The sequence below is a fragment of the Trachurus trachurus genome (assembly GCF_905171665.1).
Source record: "Trachurus trachurus genome assembly, chromosome: 6".
NCBI lineage: Eukaryota > Metazoa > Chordata > Actinopteri > Carangiformes > Carangidae > Trachurus > Trachurus trachurus.
In genome coordinates this window covers 15,784,612-15,803,646 of record NC_139897.1, presented here as the reverse complement: position 1 = coordinate 15,803,646, position 19,035 = coordinate 15,784,612, and the positions used below count along the sequence as shown (strand labels likewise).

General features: G+C 40.0%; 1 protein-coding gene across 1 annotated transcript in view; it reads right to left on the bottom strand.

The window, feature by feature from the left end:
• Positions 1–12,766, bottom strand: part of LOC310987097 (voltage-dependent calcium channel subunit alpha-2/delta-1) — a gene marked incomplete at its 5' end in the record, with an annotated part of 55,215 nt that extends 42,449 nt beyond the window's left edge. The window contains 3 exons of the mRNA XM_083973265.1: positions 5,958–6,074; positions 6,316–6,397; positions 12,678–12,766. Coding sequence (XP_083829391.1) covers positions 5,958–6,074; positions 6,316–6,397; positions 12,678–12,766 — 288 coding nt within the window. The remainder of the gene's footprint in view (positions 1–5,957; positions 6,075–6,315; positions 6,398–12,677) is intronic.
• Positions 12,767–19,035: the final 6,269 nt, after the last annotated feature.

Sequence of the window (19,035 nt, the reverse complement as noted above, 5' to 3'; positions counted from 1 at the left end):
CTGCTCTAGAGACTGGAATATCTCTGATCGTATCATAGCCTCTGCTCATTACTGCCTTACATTGGCACGCACACACACACACACACACACACACACATGAAAACATCATAAAGTCACATCTTGTGCTCATTATTATAACATTGTGACAGCAGGCAACAGATTAATAAAAATATGGCCCAACACCTGGGGCACGATCAGTCTATTAAACACGTGCACAAATGACACACGAAAAGCACACCTCCGATTAAGAGGAAGGAACTGATTAGCATTACATCTGGAGCCTTGAAGATGACAACATTTCTACAAAGGATATACTTATTAGTGTTTTGAATTTACAGTGAAATTACTACTGATCGGTCTCTTGTTTACACAAAGTGGAGAGTGCTTTGAAAGCCTGACTACAGTACAATTGTTTAAGTTAACTTATAGAATTATTCCAAATATTGCATTATGTATTATTTGGAACTAAAAACAAACACATCACATTGGTAGCAGATTTTTCAACAGATTTTTTTGGTGGCATCATGATTGGGAATTCAATTTGATTATGTGCAATGAAAAAGAAAAGAAAATGCTTGGGAGAGATAATCTGGTGAAAGATAACAAAATCAGTCTGGTTGTGTTATGTAATGTGCATCTGAGGGATGTTATTGGTTCATTCATTACTGAACAGCCTTCTGGTAGCTGTGACACCCATTTCGGAAACAGATCCTGTAAGCCTGAGTTCTTGCCTCAAAATGTCTGATAAAGCTGGGGAATCAGCTACTGTAGTGAAAACGAAAGTTGAACTTCTGAAGGAGTGACGCTGTTTCACAACATTATGTGTGATCGCTTCGTCAGTGTTGTAAGACTGAACATTAACTGGGGAAGTGGAATTGAGACTGTCTTTAACAGTTGGAAATTTGACAGAACATTAACATTCATTGCAGATATTTCTGACAATAAATGTTTTTGCGATATATTTGAAGCAGTATTTGATGGCAATGACCTTACCCTCTCCGGTAAAACAGTGCTTGTAAAAGTACAATGTATTAGCAAAGGCTGTGACACAATATTATGGTTTGATCACTGGTCTATAACAGAATAGGCCATACGCCTACAGTACCTGCCCACACACACCTGCCTCAAATGTCATTTCTAGAGATGTTACCTTGTGTAGAAATGGCACTTGTTAACATGTACAATATAAAAGGGAACTGCTTTGTGTTTGTTAGACTGCTATCAAAATAATTATAGTGGCAACTCAAGCCTAAATTGATTAAATTATTGAAATAGATGATTGCTTGAAAAACAGAAGAGCAACCATGTACTAGCCAATAGTTTTATGCACAACTCCAAAGGTTTAACTGCAACATCTGGTGACTAATGCTGGTTGGAACGTATTGATTTCATATTGAAGTGAGAAGTGGATTGTGCTGCAGGACATGTTCATGGGCAGACTTGCTAGTATAATCGAAGTCTGGTATCATGAAACAAAAATAATCACTTGATGTCCACTTTTGAAACAAAGATGACTGAATCCATTCAGATGTTTAGTACATTAAAGCAGAAGTAAGCGGAATGTTTGTGTTAATATAAGTCTTAAATTGTTATATCTTCCGACAGCAATCACTTATATAGAGTGTTTGGTCTGAAACACGGGTCTGTCAGTCACTCTGCTCTGCTGTAAGCCTTGTATCCTACAACCTTTATCCAATGAGGAGAGAGAACGGCATAAAGGGGCGGTCCTCTCTGTGTGTGCAGCCAAGGGATGCGCGTGAATGTGGTGACGTAGGGACGAGGGCGGGGACTGCTAACTCCATCGGCTGACAGGAAGTTAGCCAAAACCACCGGATCGCTTACTTCTGCTTTAATGACAGTTACATAAACGCCTGTGATTTCAGTAATTTTCAGTAATGAATGTAACTTGCATGCAAGTGGGCTAATCGTGATGGTGGCAGCAGAAGAGGCAAATACACTATTTTCACACTGACTTATCCGTCCATGTGCTTGTGTGTGCAGAATCATGCACAGACACACACACACCTCCTGTGCTGGCTAAGGTATTACTGTAGTGGACCAGCTCATTAGTTACTGGATTGAGCAGCTCTTCACCTCAGGAGAGGAATGGAACTACACACAGGCGCCAACACACAAACACACACACACACAAGCTACTCATTCATCTCATGGATGCGTTTCCAACAAAAGCAAACAACTGCATCAGATACGTGGCGTGGCTGCTGGTTGTTAGTAAGAGAAAGAGAGAGAGAGGAGAGAGGGGAGATGGGCCGTGAAGTGTGAATGGTACCTTGATGCGTGAGCTTATGTTATGTCTGTCTTTAGTTCAGTGTTTTATCAGATCGCCTTTTGCTTAAGCAGTTCTGCAGCATCAATAATTAAGTTTTTAATTACAGTGTACACAGACAGCAAGACAAAGAGAGAGCAGACTGGGGACAGGAGAGGAGAGATGCGGTGAAATAATTGGATGTAGCCTCAGGCACATCAAACACTTTCAGTATGTGGTCAACTGCTTTTGACAAACATTTTGGCGATTCACTCTCTGTCTCTCTCTCTCTCTCTCTCTCTCTCTCTCTCTCTCTCTCACACACACACACACACACACACACACACACAAATATTGACTATCCACCACTGTGTGAAGCTCCTTGCTTTTATAGGGCATGTCCATGTTAATGTATGGATGTATACAGTATGAGTATAGGGACTACACTCCCTACTGCCATTGCCTATTCATACTCTTCAATAATACTGGCAACTTAATTTAGTCTAAAACTATAATATAGGCTAGACTAGAGGCCTCTGGAAATTGAGCTTGAGCTGAGATGACTCACAATTGTGACTGAGATAAGCGAATCAGAGAGGACACTCAGGTAAATACGTAGCTTGTGTTACAAAAAGTAAAGTTTATAGCCTACTATATGTGACCTATGATGAAAATAAGTGGAAATGTAGAATGACCTAAATGGCAAAGTAGCAAAGCTATCTGAAGCTATCTCATACAGTATTATTGGAATGAAAGACTGATCATTATGTACTTAGCAAAACAATGCCTTATCCTTGGTAATTACAAGCACCCATTAGGTGATAATTTCTTACATGGTCAGGGAGGGCACTTCAAGCCACGCTTAAAGCCACGGTGTGTGCATGTCTCTTCATAAGTGCATAATGTTTGTGTGTGTGTGTGTTAACATGTAAGTGTTCCGCGTTGAGATCAAGCCACAGTATAAGTTGTAAAACCTTTGATGAAGCGATCTCTCCCTAACAGTGTGTAGCCAAGTACTCATTAATAATGCATGTTACACTCTGCTACACACTTATTTATGGAAGCATGAGTAGACACACACACACACCTGTGGCTAGGTAAACTGTGGCCTTTCAAAGGGCTACAATCATGCAGAGTTTGACATAAGAGATGGAGAGACATAGAGGGTGAGGAAATAGAAAGAGAGAGAGAGAAAGAGGGGGGGGGCAGAGAGAGGATGAAAGTTTGAAAGCAGTCGACAGCTGAGTGAAAGTGGCTCAAGTGCCTTGGGCAATCTCCAATTATATTGACATTGAGAGTCACTCCCAACCTTATATCAAAGGCATTGAACAAGAAAGTCCCAACTACAATGAAGCTTATCTTCCTGCATTCTGTCTGATAAACTTTACAGCCAAATCACTTCGCTTAACTTAGAGGATTGGTCAGCAAAAAATCAGCTCAAAGAAAAACTACTATGTCCTCTGGGACAGTGTATGTACATCAAGTTCTGATTCCACTTTGCTGGTGTTATTTTGTGTGGTTTATGTTCCCTGTGGTTCATCTGAGAAGCCCCTGGAAAGGCACAGACTGACACTTTCTTGTCTATATCCTGAGCTCAAAGCCTTCCTTTTTTCTTCTTTCATCTCTCATTCCACCACCCTGTGCACCTATCTTGCCCATCTGTCCATCAATCCAGTCATTCAACGTGTTCATGAGTTTTGCCCTTCTTTCACATCATCCATTCTTCCATTTATCTCTGCATCCATACATCTCAGGACAGAGAATCAAATATCAGTGTGCCTTGAGGTTACTTTGGAGCAGATGAGACACAAAGACGCAATAAAGAGTGAGAAGTGATGGATGTCCAAGGGTTGGATGGACTGTCAGCGTACAGCTGGCTAATCCACCCCCGCCCCCAACCCCCACTCGCCACCTATCCTTAACACTGTACTGTAAACACACACACACACACACACACACCAACCTTCCTTTCCCCTATCTCTTGGATTGCAAACGGATGCCAATTTTCTCCTTGCTGCTTATGCATCTCATGGCACCAGTAGTCGGAAAAATGATAAGAACACCAGCGTGTTTACTTAACATACACAAGACAGACACTTGGCAGGATACGTGTTTATGAACATTCATAAATACTCCCTCTCCATTCCTAGGAAGACAACAATAATGATGCCTTATAAAGGCAGAGTGGAGGATGCCATGAACTCCGTCTGGATATAAAAAAAACAGTTCAATCTCATGATATTAAATGAGCATCTCTGACCCACTTCTGGCTAAAAAAGAATATGGAGGGGGGAGAAAGGAGATCCTCCCCAGGGTCAAAGCTCTCATTATCACATTGAATCTGGCAAAAGAAAGACCTCAGTCCCCACTCTCTGCTCTTCTGCATGTTTCATCCACATACAGTCTATATCTATCACCTACAGTACTGTAACATAAGTGAATATATATATATACAATACATACATATCACATCATTACCGACGTTATTCAAACATAGGTGGCAGCTGCAAAATGACCTCAGCTGCAAATAAATAATTAACATCATTCAGATTGTAGCCTGTGATTGTGTAAAGGCCTCTAGAAGTTTGTAGATCAATATCAAGTAATTCCTAATATTTATTCCCCTCAGAGGAAACATTTAGTTATAAAAAAACTCCCAGAACCTGTTGTCAAAACAGCATTACACATGTTTTGAATGTGACTCCTTCCATATAAAGGGACATTTTAACCACACTCACACCAATAACACTTGGAAAACTAAAATGACACAAAACAAATACAGGCCATACAAGCCAGATGATGGTACAATAGGATACATAGGGCAAAAACAATCTGGCCAAAAAGGGCCCAAGTTCTGTGTTGGCTAATTGAGAATATTCATATCATTAGATGTTCAACTCAACTTCGCTTTATATATGGGAAATTTGAAATAAAACAATAACCAGGTGATGAATTTACCTTCTAAATGTAAACTATGGACAAAAGTAAAAAGATAAGACATTTGAATGGTACATTCAATCTTTGACTACATTTTAGGATTACATTTCTCCCATTAGATCTTCCCACTGACACTAAATTAAGGTGTTTGTATTTTGCAGGTAAATCCTTCAGACTCAGAGAGAGTTTTGTGGTTCAATCCCAGCCTTAAACAGTCAAACAGCCAAGAACAACTGGCTTATTTTCCACAGGAAAGTCTGAACACTTAAGTCTTTCTTGGTTAACCCTATCTCATCTCTCCAGGAGCCTTTTGTTTGGACTGTCGGCATAACAACATTGTCTGTGATCAAGTCAATATACTCTGTCCACAAAGTGTCATATGTAAACTCACTAAACACACTGAGCCTGTTTGTTTCAATAAAGGAGCCATAATGGCAAACTGTTTATTCAATACAAGAATCTGTATGTATATTTAAGCTTCATGCAGCTACCACCTTTATTAAATTTGCATGATTAAATGTCACAAATATGTCACATTAAGTCATGGAAATTTCATAAAGGTAGCTGCCGCATCAGCGCTTCATTTCTACTTCAGAGTTTTCCCCACATACTCTAGTTACTAAATATACATAGTCAAGACTGATGGAACACTTCGCTCCCCTCTCTTGCAGCCCTTGTTAATAAATCCACCATCCTGCTCAGCTTTCAGACTAACAAACTGACAGTTGGTTCCTCTGAGTGGGATGAGTCGTACCTTCAAGGCAGCAGACCTCTTCCGCAGCAGCTGTTCAATGTTCCTTGCTGCTCTGGCCACCAGCTCCTCTGCATCATTTTGCTCCACACTGTACAGGTGCTGGTTTGACAGGAAAATCTAAACACATACAAGGAGTGGAGTTAATCTACAGTAGAATCACATACGCATTTGATTGTTTGTTGAAATGAGGAGATGATGATGTGTGAGATTTTTAGCTTGAAAACAAATACAGAACAATTCAAAGGCTTCATTAAAATTTTAAAGAGGGACTTACGCAACTTTTCCATGCAGCGATGTGTGCTTTGTTAAATTTGGATTATGCTTCTTACAGTATGTGTGTAGTGTTGGGTGTTTTTACCTGAGTGAGGCTCTTTCCAGCTGTGGCTGTGTCCGCCAGGGTGACAAGCTCTTTCTGCATCTGATCAACCCATTCTTTAATCCTAAGGGACAAAGCAATGCACACAATAAATCTTGTGATTCAGATGTAACCACTTTAGATGACACATCACAGACATCTCACCGTGCAATTAAACTGTCAATCAAGCTATCTAACATCTATCATCTAACGCGACCAACCAGTCACAGAGCGTCAAAACAAACAAACCTAACGAGAACCACGCCGATAGGTCAAGCGCAGTGTCAACCAATCACAGCAGGAACAAATACAATGTCCCCTAATCCAACACGTGTCACTGGGTGTCAACGAATACTATTACTCCTCCCAGAGTTCAAACATGAAGTCAACCAATCAGATAAGCGTCAGCCAGTGTTGTGACTGGTGACGGTGATGTGAGTGGGCAGGTGAGAGGTAGGAGGTGGCTCGGACCGACGTGCCTCTCTGTGTATCAAAGAGCTCCAGGGGCATCGGGTCCAGCCTGCTGGTGCCACACACTAGATTATACTTTCCTCTTATCCTCTTCCAATCGTCTTGTCGGAGCACAATAAGCTCACAGCATGCATTATAACATACTGTCATAATATATCCCTCCTTGACTCCGGAGCACAGTGGCTGTGGAGGGAGATAGATGAGAGCAGAATAACAAAGACCTGCATTAAGTGACATGGCGACTTGTTAGAATCATCCCGCTATGAGATGCTTGCACCAGCAGAATACTTGTGTGCAAGTGGGTGCATTCATTCACCGTATTATGCTTCCACCATGTGTGGAGTGGACACTGAAACAATGGCATTAATATTGCATTAAAAAGTAATAACAGGTTGGAATGGGATACAAATATTGTCATGTATTCACTCTAACACCACATTCAGCCATGTCGCCTCCCTGGAAAAGAGATGAACACATAAGGAATAAAGATAGTATGCATAATATTCCCCAACAATTGTCATTGCAGCAGAGCAATGACAGTCATGCAAGCTATTCAAAACATCTATCCAGCTGAGAGAGGTGATGAGATACAAACATAAAGAGAAAGGTACAGAAGTTGAAGAAGCAAGAAAAGAAGTGGGAAAGATGCATCAGGGACACAAAATCCACAGTGGATAAAAAAAATCAGAGCAAGAACACTTCTGTAGAGAGATGAGACACTTAGCAAGAATGTGAATACCAGAGGGGATAATACAATGTGGATCTGTTTAGGAAAAAAAGAGGATAGGTGGAAATATTAGAGCAGGGTCAGACATAACTCAGCTGTTATCCTGTTATTCCCAAAGCCAGATGGTTTAGGGGTTGTGGACAACAGTGCCGAGTCAGCCAGGGTAGAGCCTTATGGCTGTGTGAAAGAAAACTAACAGTTGTCCTCCTGTATGCTGTGGTTGGTTAGAACTAGTTTTTAGACTTTGAGAAAGTTGTCCATGCTTTTATTACTTCAAGACTTGACTATTGTAATGGATTATAGTCAGTCCTCACTCTCCCGCCTACAGCGGGTCCAAAATGCTGCAGCCAGACTCTTGACTGGTACACGTAAACATGACCATATAACCCCAGTCCTTGCATCGCTGCACTGGCTCCCAGTTCATTTTAGAGTTGATTTTAAGATCTTGATGTTTGTTTTTAAAGCTCTTAATGGGCTTGCCCCTTTTTATCTGACTGACCTTTTAAAGCCCTATGTCCCCTCTCGGTCCCTCAGACCAGACTCAGGGGCAGAGGGGACCGTGCGTTTTCTGTTGCTGGCCCCAAACTCTGGAACTCCCTCCCCCTCACGTGAATCGAGCCCCCAGCCTAGCTGTTTTTAAAACACGTCTTAAAACGCACTTTTACTCCTTAGCTTTTAACACAGTCTGAAATCCAAACATTTTAGCAGCTATGGTCTTATTGTTTTGTTTGTTTTGCTGTTTTTATCTGTTGTGCTTTTTTTTTTTACTGAATGTTGTTTTTGTTCATTTTTTCTGTGTAAAGCACTTTGGTCAACTTGGTTGTTTTTAAATGTGCTCTATAAATAAATTGGATTGGATTGGAATGGAATGTCAGCCGATAATATCAGTGACGACACTATCATTTAGCCATGTTTGGACACAACACATTTAATCACAAAACCCTGCGTAAAAAAATTGAAGCATGGGGTTTGAAATGACTGCAGTGAATTGCATGGGAAGTCTGGGACTGAGAGTTTTTGTAGCTTGAACCAAAGCGGCAGCTAAAAATCATTAGTCTCCAACTCTGCTCCTCCAATTTGATCATTCTTTCTCTTGTGAGTCCCCCACTATATATACATTTTTAGAAGTGTAACACTAATATTGCAAAACTAACTAGTCTGTTATCATCTAGTTTTCTCCTATCTCTTATGCCAGTTTACGTTTCAGGGCTTAAACACTTATAGGCCTTATGAAAGATTATGCAAGGTCGTGGAGACCAGTTCACACAATATTATGGCACTGATCATTTTAAAACAGGACGATGACTATCTAGTCTCTCAGTCAAGGTGTAGTTGCAACTCTGAACTGACGTAGGATTGACTTTACTATTGATAAAATACTGACACTTGACATTTTGTTAGCTGGGGTTACTGGCCAGTACGGATGTGCATCTCTCAGTAAATAAAAACCAGCATGTATTCAGGCAAGTCATAGTGCTTTATAATTGAACATTTCTGAAAGAAAGGGTGATGCATGACAAAGCTAATAATAATAAAGCTGCAGTCATTGTTCATAGGCTTATATTTGCACTGCTTGGCCAAGTGTGACTGTCTGGCAAAAGCCTGCGTGGCATACTCCTTTAGTACTGAAAATGTATGTATGTATGTCATAGTAAAATTAAGGGAATAATGTAAATTGGATTTCTAAGCAGAATCAATAATTGCACTAAAGTCTTATCTGCACCAGTCCCTAATTGGTGAGGATAAAGGGAATGTAAATGTAAGGTGTGCATTTGAGAGCAAAACAACTATCCAGAATCCTTACAACATGGAAACATTGTTGTTCAATAAAACGTAATAATTCGTCATGATTCTTGCACCACAGTGAGGTGTTAGGAAAGTGCCTGTCCTCTCTTGTCCTCTTCCTGCCTCTCGTTTACTCTCTTCTCACACACATTCTCCTCTCTTGATCCTGTCCCACTCCTGCTGCCCCAACTCTCCTAACAGCAAACTGATTGTAAGGTGTTTTAGTGGACCCTGGGACCCCTAAGCTCTCAAAGCCTGAAGCATTGACAAGTCAATTGTGAGGTGGGTGTGTTTGTGTGTGTGTGTGTGTGTGTTTCTAGGGACTTGACATTCAGAGAAGCAGAATACCATCTCTCCACAGTTTAGCCTCTGTGAAATCTACTGCTACCAGTGTAAATCTCTAAAACAAAAATGTACAGGTGCTGACAAAGAGATCAGACGACACAGGCTGTAGTGCTGTATGTGTGCACGTGTTCATCTGCACGTCCAATATGGATAACAAAAACTTTTAGAAAACTTAGAATATTCTGTTTAAGGCTTCAGAGAATTATCTGATGGCTCAGCTCATCTGGTGTGTTTGCTTTAAGAGTAAATACCAAATACAAAAATGTATTGGCTGTGAAAGGCTCACTTGCCTCATACAGTAAAGAACTAGATACTAGAAACTTATGCTGCCCCCCTAAGCTATATGCCTGTTGCTTTTTATGAATATTCGCAGTCACATTTGCTCGTAAAATTGGCATTAAACGATCCAATGTATTATCCATAAGCATGGAGAATCCCAGCACATTAATTCCTCATCCTGAAGTCATGCATTTTCCAACCGTCCCTCGGGGATTCCAACCCGGTACAATGGCAATCTTTCACACTGTTATCACACATACAATGTACTGTAAACTCTCATCAATTGCTAAAATAACGTGATGATTCAGAGAAGCCTGTACAGTCATAAAGTCATTGTTGTTGAGCTGAAGTAGCAAAATTTTTCTGCTCTGGTTGCTGGGCTTTGATTACTGCAGCCTCTGGTACAACTCTGGATAATTAAACACACACTCACACACTCACATACAAATGGCAACTGGGTCAGACACTGCCCTACATTGTTTTTTCAGACACAGGAAGAGCAAATGAGAGCAAAACAGAAAGAGAGGCGGAGAGACAATACAAGAAGGAGAGAGACAGATGTTGTGCTACCATCACTCTGGAACTAGAGAAAGTAATGAGCTGGCCCGTAGTGTGTATCTCAGTGGGAGTCTGTGTTAAACTACAGTCTAATTACACATCATTACTGAGGTAAAGACAGAAGTGGTCCAGTCCAGACGGCAAGGCAGGATGAGGCATGGAAACACCAATAGTAATGCACCAAAACAACCCACTGCTCTGTAGCCTATACACTAACACCCAAGTGGCCAATTCAGTCCTGTTTCAGCCTGGCTCAGATACTAAAAAGTGGTTTGATATTAAGTGTAGTGTTTTTGGATCAAGCTCTGATCAGCCCAGTACCTTCTGTCTCTTTGTGCAATTCAGCTTGTTGGTGATCTGACTCTGAAATACCCTTGCACAACCAACATATGGAAGGAACTCAAAAATCCCACAAGATATGGCTTCTAACTTTAGAGAAAGCCTTTATCTCGTTCTTGTTATAATTCACATTTGAAATGTTGCTCTAGAAAATCTAATGTTGTGCAGACTGTGAAGTCTCCCGAGTGATCACTGAAACACTAAATATTTAGGATCATGATTAGACACAATAACCAGTTACAGTTTGACAAATTTACATAATCACTGTTTTTCTCTCCATTGGTTTGATCAGTGTAAACCAGAGGAATGTACTCGATGAACTTGTAAACTGGTTTATTTTCATTTCTCTCTGCTCATTCAGTTCATGTTCAAACACTCAAAAAACCCTTTTTTTATTCCAGTTATATTTTACCCATGATTAGTTACATCCCTCTTTGTATCTAAGCGGACAGCATTAAACCTAAAAGATTAATTTGGACACAATCATGTATATTTAGTGCTTGTTAGTTCTAATGGATATTTGTTAGGCAGGAGAGATTAGCTTGTGTTTTTTTCCTGGACTGGAACAGTAATGAAGAAGGACTACAGTATATGCCAGATGATCCAGACCATAGATTTTCCTCTGCCGGGGATTTAAAAGGAGCACCCTCAACAACCTCCTTTACCTCTAATTGAAATTGAAAACAGCAACTACTCAAAGAAGAAGAATGGGCATGGAAATATAAAGATAGTGATGTTAAAAGGTCAGCATAGCAAACAAAAAGTGTGCTGCCAGCTTCCTGCATATTGTGCAGTTTGAATGGATAGAGGCCCGGAAGTTTTTTTTTCTTTTTTTTTCAGCAGTCTAATGAAAAACAAACATGTTTGGACTTCATGCTACAACCTACAGATGACATGGAGATTGGACTTACAGTTGACTCATACATTTTGGATTTGAATATGTGTTAACTTGTTTGAGTGCAACTGCACTACTTTCTCATATTAATTAAACTTCAGTCACATAGACTGGGGGAAAATATAAGAAATGCTCAATAGTTACAAAGATTCTGGTGGTGAAGATAATAAAACAATAGATAAAATAAAGTGTCTCACAGGGAGTGGTGAAAATGAATCTCACAATTTAAGTCTACAGTGCCATCCCTGTCAGTTGTCTCTTCAGAAAAAGAGATAGAGTAGATTAAAAATAATTTTTAAAAAAAGTATCTGTGGTTAAATGCATTAATCATTGACCCTATAATGTAATTAAAAGTGCAGCCTCATCACTAACTACTAAAAACAACTAAAATCGGCCACTCTTATTCTCATTGAGAACATTTTTTTAAAATAACATATCATGTTGATTTTCCATCTCTGACTCAAGCGCTTCAATGGCTACATCTCAAATTTATGTGGCTTTAACTCTGTAGAGAGACTCTGAGGTTTTCCGGTGAAGAATGTAACTTTTGTCCTTTTGCATAGAGGAACAGGAACAGGTGAGGCCACTGTAACTCCTCAACAACTTCGTAGAGGAGCTGTCACGGCGCCCGGTGGCCACAGTCATCCAGCGGTGACAAACTGCTGATTATGTTAGCCAACATTAATCACCGCCTGGAGTCGGGCAGCCTGAAAAAAGCTGAAATATTGTCTACCCTTAAACGTAGGGCCCATCTTCCGCCAAGATGACCACCCGTGTATGAATGAAACGACCTGCCCACCCCGCTCTCACACCTCCAAGCGCGCACCTACTGTGCAGCCTACACACCGCGAGTGGCTCATTAGATCCAACACTTGTCTCTGAACGTCGTGCACTTGAAACAAGAAGTCTGTAAATCACAACATTTACTGTTTTGAAATACTGTAGGATTATGAGGGCTGTACTCACATGAGCTGTGTCGGAAACTGCGATGCCAAAAACGTGTCTTGCCATAACAGGACCAGAAACACCCAGGCTCGTAGCCTGCAGGTATCCATTGTAAAAAAAAAAAAAAAAAAAAAAAAAAAAGAAAGAGAGAGAGGGAGAGAGAGGGGGGAAATTCCCCGACGCGCGTCAACACCAAATGTGCTCCGCTCCCCTTCGCCGCCGATGAATGGGAGCGGTGTGCAGGAGCAGCGACGTGAGCGGCAGACTGTCGCTCCCTCACAGATTAACGAACCCTGACACCTCTAATCTGATCACCAGGCAATCCAGCGCTCTAACAGGTACTGGGGCTGGGTATTTCAGTCCCTCTCCCTCCCTCCCTCTCTCTCTCTCTCTCTCTCTCTCTCTCTCTCTCTCTCTCTCTCTCTCTCTCTCTCTCTCTCTCTCTCTCTCTCCCTCCCTCTCTCTCTCTCTCTCTCCTCTCCTCACTAGTGAAAAACACATGCTTCTCAGATCTTTTCATGTTGAGACTCATTACTGTCCTAATTAACCCTTTGCAATTTAGACTAGCCATATATTTTGCATATTATCAGCGCATATCACTGTTTTCTGTGATTTCAGTTGAAGCAGTGGTATTAGCTTTGGTCTATAAAAAAATGTAGCATGTATTTCCCTCCCCTCAGGTGTATGGGATTCCATATTGGGGGCAACATTTTTTTTATTAACCTCCCCCTAAAAACACTTGCTTAAAGCATGGTCTGACTACAGGTACCACAAGCGCACACACGCTGAATACAGATGCAGCTCTTGCTCTTTAAAATGCCCTACAACCTTGCAGTGCCTACAACCTGGAGGGATGGGATAATTTACTAGCTTTGATAGCACAGTCTTTGCCAGTCGCCCTGGTAGCATGAGTGGCAGCAAGCAAGAGAAACTGTCCCACACGGGAATCACTGTCACACTGACAGATGTATTGATTTCACACACGTGTGAGACAAACTATAGTAAAAGCCCAATAAATCGCAGTGCCATCAATCATACCTGTTTTATAAGATTGAGTTTGGGTATATGGCTGTGCATCCCATATATGTATAAATTACACAATATAAAGATAATGAAGCTCCTGCAGCACTGCAGGATGTAAAATCACTGTTATCATTTTAAATTAGGAGCATCAACACTTTGACTGAATAACAAAGCAAGACCATAAAAATGTTGTGTGTGTGTGTGTGTGTGTGTGTGTGTGTGTGTGTGTGTGTGTGTGTGTGTGTGTGTGTGTGTGTGTGTGTGTGTGTGTGTGTGTGTGTGTGTGTGTGTGTGTGTGTGTGTGTGTGTGTGTGTGTAATTCAGGCCTGGAGGGAGGGCAGGGCAGCACAAGCAGGATGCTTGGGGATTTGGTTATCAATCGTTGCTTGGCAACCACACACCATCTCTCGTGTCCTCTCACCCTCCCCTCATCCCCCCCCACCCCCCCTCTCTCTCTTTCTCTCCCTCTCTCTTTGTCTCTCCCCCCTCCCCTCACTGTACTGCACTGTTGCTCTTCCCCCCTCGTTTTTCCTCCTCTGTTCTCATCCCCTCCCTCCCGGTCACGTCACCCTGTCCACAGTCTTTCTCACTACACCTTTCTCACACTCATTTCCCCCAGCAGATGAACAGATGCACCTGCTGATGGGATGAAGAAAAGTAAGTGAATGTTGAGAACTAGAGAGATGGGGAAGTGGAGGAACATAATAGCAAAGAGCACTGTGGAGAGGACGGAGAGGAGGAGGTCTCCCTTGCAGACCTCCTCATTCAATAGTTTTTTTTTCATTAATTGGGAACATCTTGCACTACATCCTGAAAAGGGAGAGGTGTCAGACTAATAGCTGCACTACTTCTTCTGTCCTCACATTCTTATATGTAGACTCCACGAAATAGATGTTAAGTATAAGAGCAGAGTAAAACTTGTGGCATCTGTCAGACAACTTATCTTTGCCTAAAGTTAGTCTTGACTACTACTTCTGGACGTGGACATCCTTGGTAACTTTGTTAATGTAATAACATGTAAAAGCACCATTAGTTGATGACCATCTATTCTGTACAGTTCTATTTGGAGATACAGTATTTGATATTAGATACTGCCACCTGGAGGAAATGCAGTAAAATCACAAGCATGATGCTTAAAACCCGTCTCTTTATTACTCTAAATGGGAACTGTCTTTTACATAGTCTACATTAGGCCTATGTCCTGTTCTTTTTCACATGCACATATGAAGAGTGCATGTATCATAACAATATTGTAATCCACAAACTTACAAACACAATCAAAATATTGATGTCCATGTCCATATTCATGCAAATATATGTTGTACATTGACACATACCTATTCATACCGGTACTCCAATCTGAAATTATTATACAGCACCTGTGAGGCTCTAAAACATCACCCACATTAGTCTTGATTAAAATCCCTTGTTGGCATCACCCACTATAACACTAAACTGTGTTTATTTGTTGATTAGATACACTCTATTAAGCTAATATAAACATCGGTAGAAATATTTAGATTAGATTGTTCATAATAATTGTATATTCCTGTGCATTTATTAAAGTATGATGGATCGTTTAGCTCTTATTATAAAGAATGTAATAATAAAGCAAAATTAAAGATATCTAATAAGTGATAGGAGAAAATTAGGAAGCATTCCTTTTTGTCATCAGCATAACAGATAATATACCCGGTGGGAGCAGAATTTAAATTAAATTAGATCCAAAGTATTGAGCTCTCAGTGCCCCCAGAAAGCATATAAACAGGGGATCAGTCTCTGGTGACTAATGAATCAAATTCACTTACATCACTGCTGAATTATGTATCTGTCTGTCCTAGATGTATAATAGTTGGTTGCTTTGTTGTGAAATTGTAGCACTACATAACACTAGCAAACTCCAAACCATAAAGTAGCTTATTATGAATAGCGTTAATTAAACCAGTTGGTAGAACCTTGTAGAACCTGTCCTATGCCTGCATTATGCTTTTAAGATGAGTGGAATTACCTTCTAAAATGTTATTTCATTTTATATGTGTTTCAGTTGTTGTTTATTTTCACTAGAGGTTTAATGAAGTAGTGTATTTTATGCTATGACAAGCACAAAGATCACAATTGTTACAAAAATTACAAGAAAAGTTAGTTTATTGAGCTATATAAGAACACTAATGTTAATAGTTATTTAAAAAGGATTTACACATACTTTATTTGCCTTTTGCTCATCTCTTTTTAAATTGTATCCATTAGGCTACTCATTTGTTGAATCAGGATTGCTATTTGAAATTAAAAATGATTTATTCTAACAAAGGGAACGGTTTTGTTTGACATCTCACTGTCGTTGTTATTCTGTGTAGCACAAAATTGTAAATATAAGAGTAATTCCAGGATTTTGGAGGTCTTATATAATGAATATTCCAAAGATTTAGTCATTTGTAGAACTAGGAAAGTCATTACAGTCAAGCTGCAATGCCCCATGAACTGAGTCAGCGCTGCCTCACAGTGGCCATGTTTTCACATTGCAGCTAAATGAAGCATCAAAATACATGACCAAGTTTGCTGCTGCAGGGACAATCTGGACCTTATTTCTAGCATAAAATACGATCATTTACTCACCCAGATAACTTTGGTGACATTACGAGTCCTTCCACGAAATTAGATCCAGCCGAGAGCTGCGTATATCCATATACCTAGCTAATGCGATAGGCTACAGGGCAGCGAGTCTGGGGTTACCTGTTATCAACATCCGGGGTCTGTAGGTTGACCTACTAACCTCTGACCTGGAAGATATAATCTCTGAGCGCTGCACGGCTCATTCTGATAATAATGGCGCTTATTGGCGCTTATTTCTACCGGAAAATTGGCGCTTATGTGTGAACGCGGACCACACTGCAGTCTGTAGCTACAATGTAACAATTTTACTGCCAGGTGCTGACCAAATAACCAAACTAGCGGTGTGAAAGTGCCCTTTTTATGCTAGAAATAAGGTCCAGATTGTAAAAAACAGCAATTCCCCTTCAAAGCCACATGGTGTGTCACTGTGGCACCATCTAGTGGCAGTTTAAAGCTTTGTTGCAATACTTGCCATGCCCATCCACAATGTCTAATCTGACCAAGATCTATTATCATGACAAATAAAATCAAGCAACTCTGCATGTTTAATATAGCTCTTCTTAATATTTATTCTTTAGACTCAGGGGAAACAGCTGATTTTTTTTTACAGCACAATTTGCATAATATCTCAACACATCCTGTGTACAACCACAAAACCATAACATTAGATTCTTTGTTTTTACACTGAGTGAAAAACAAGACAATTTTACAAGCATATTTCTTTACAGTCAGCATACAGATAAATCTATACATACTCTGTCTCTTTTTAAACATAATCTGTAGGCAAAATATACTGACAAACCATCATCAAAACATGCAACATCCAAAACATAAAGTCTCAGACAACTAGTGAAGTTGAATAGATTTTTTTTCCCCTTTGTGTTGTTTCAGCTGTTTTACAGGACGTGGTTGCACAAATAGTCATTGGTTGACAGCACATATTATGATTACACAGTCAACTCCCCTTATACAACTATAGACACGCATTGCTGTACAGTTATTAAGTCTTTTGTGATTTTTTTTCCGACACTCACATGCTCAAACTTCAGACAATATAAACATTCAATCTTTGTAGAAAATAAACACTTTATGTACACATGTCAAAGGACTTGAGTCACATTCACACCCCTCAGAACAACAACAAATGGATGGTTTCACAATTACAGGCAACAGCTGATTTGAACAAACAGTATTTAGTTTGAGGGAAAGTCTAATGAAACACGAGGGGCTAAACAGTCATGACTGAGCATTGAGGGAATATGTCTTTTTTTTTACACCAACTCTTCAGTGGACTATAAGCATGATGTAGTACGGGTGATTTCTCCCCAGATTGTGCATTGTGTTTAGGAACCCCAACATGTCTGCATGTTTTTCTTTTGCCACATAGATACAAAATGCACACAACAATATTTTCTGCCACCATGAGTCAGTTCTTTTCAGTGCAGAAACACAAAACACATATGTCTTGCATGTCATAAGAGATCAAATGAGACAAGAAAATAAATAATAATGTAATAATAAAGTGCACAAGCTCCATGTGGATGTTAACGGCTGTTAACATCAATATATATTAAAATCAGTAAAAAAAAAAAATCATGTTATATATTATATTTAATATTTTCTCTAAGTGATGTACAAATTAAAGTCATTTTTCTAGAAGACCATATGTTCACAGATATAACATTTAATTCCAAAAACCAAATGCATTCAAACACATCTATGTTGCATAGAAGTACTCTAAAAGAATCAATGGGTTTGAAAAAATAAATAAATAAAACAAATCAGGGTTGGCACAGCAAACTTATTATCTTAAAAAAATCTGCCATGTTCCCTTCCTTATTATATCCTCTTTTCATTTTTTTTTTATTCAAGTGACATCTTGGTCAAAGTGTATTTGTTGTTTCCTCTGTTATATTTATTTCTAAAAAAAAAATTGCATCAGCCCTGTGATATGCCTAAATACACTGACAAAAAGTCACTTGATGGTACTTTTTTTTGTCATTCTGTAGATATGGTGGCAAAACATTTTGAATACATGGGTCACCGGCTCAAACAATAGTACTGAGACTTGGCCCCATATTTTCTTCTAAACCTAAACATGACTGAACCCCAGTTGGCCTGAGTGAGTGTTTTGGTCACAGGCAGTGAAAGAGGCTGGTTCACTGTGTTGCAATGGAGTCACTGACACAAAACAGAATAGGGAGTTTTACAGCACAGCCAGACAGAGGAACCATGACATGTGACTGGTCTGAAGAACATTATTTTCTTAATTTTATTTTTAGTGGAAACTCGGACCATAGGGCTTCACTAATACACAGAAAGCAGAGCTGCCATACTGAAGCGATGACAGTTGCAGATCTATGTATGGTTTTGACACAAGTAGTCCATTCTGACAGCGTAATGACATGATGGGCTTCGAAGGAAGAAAAAACCAGCATACTCTTGAGCAACTACAACAACCTTTAAAGTAAAATGTTGCACACGTGACACAGATGCGATAAACTCTTGTCATCCTCTGCAGTTGGTTTGTAACATTCAACACACAGCATATGCTTTGAGCATCAGAGCACAATATGCTGTTCATTTTATTGTAATTCTAACCTGCCCTACAACAGCATACCAGCAAAATACCAATATGTCACTGGATGTTGACCTTGACCTTTATTTTGATCCATCACAGCCCTGTTGAATATCTAGTGGTGTGTCGGTGTGACCAAAAGACCAAAGGAGCCATTTTCAACAAGAT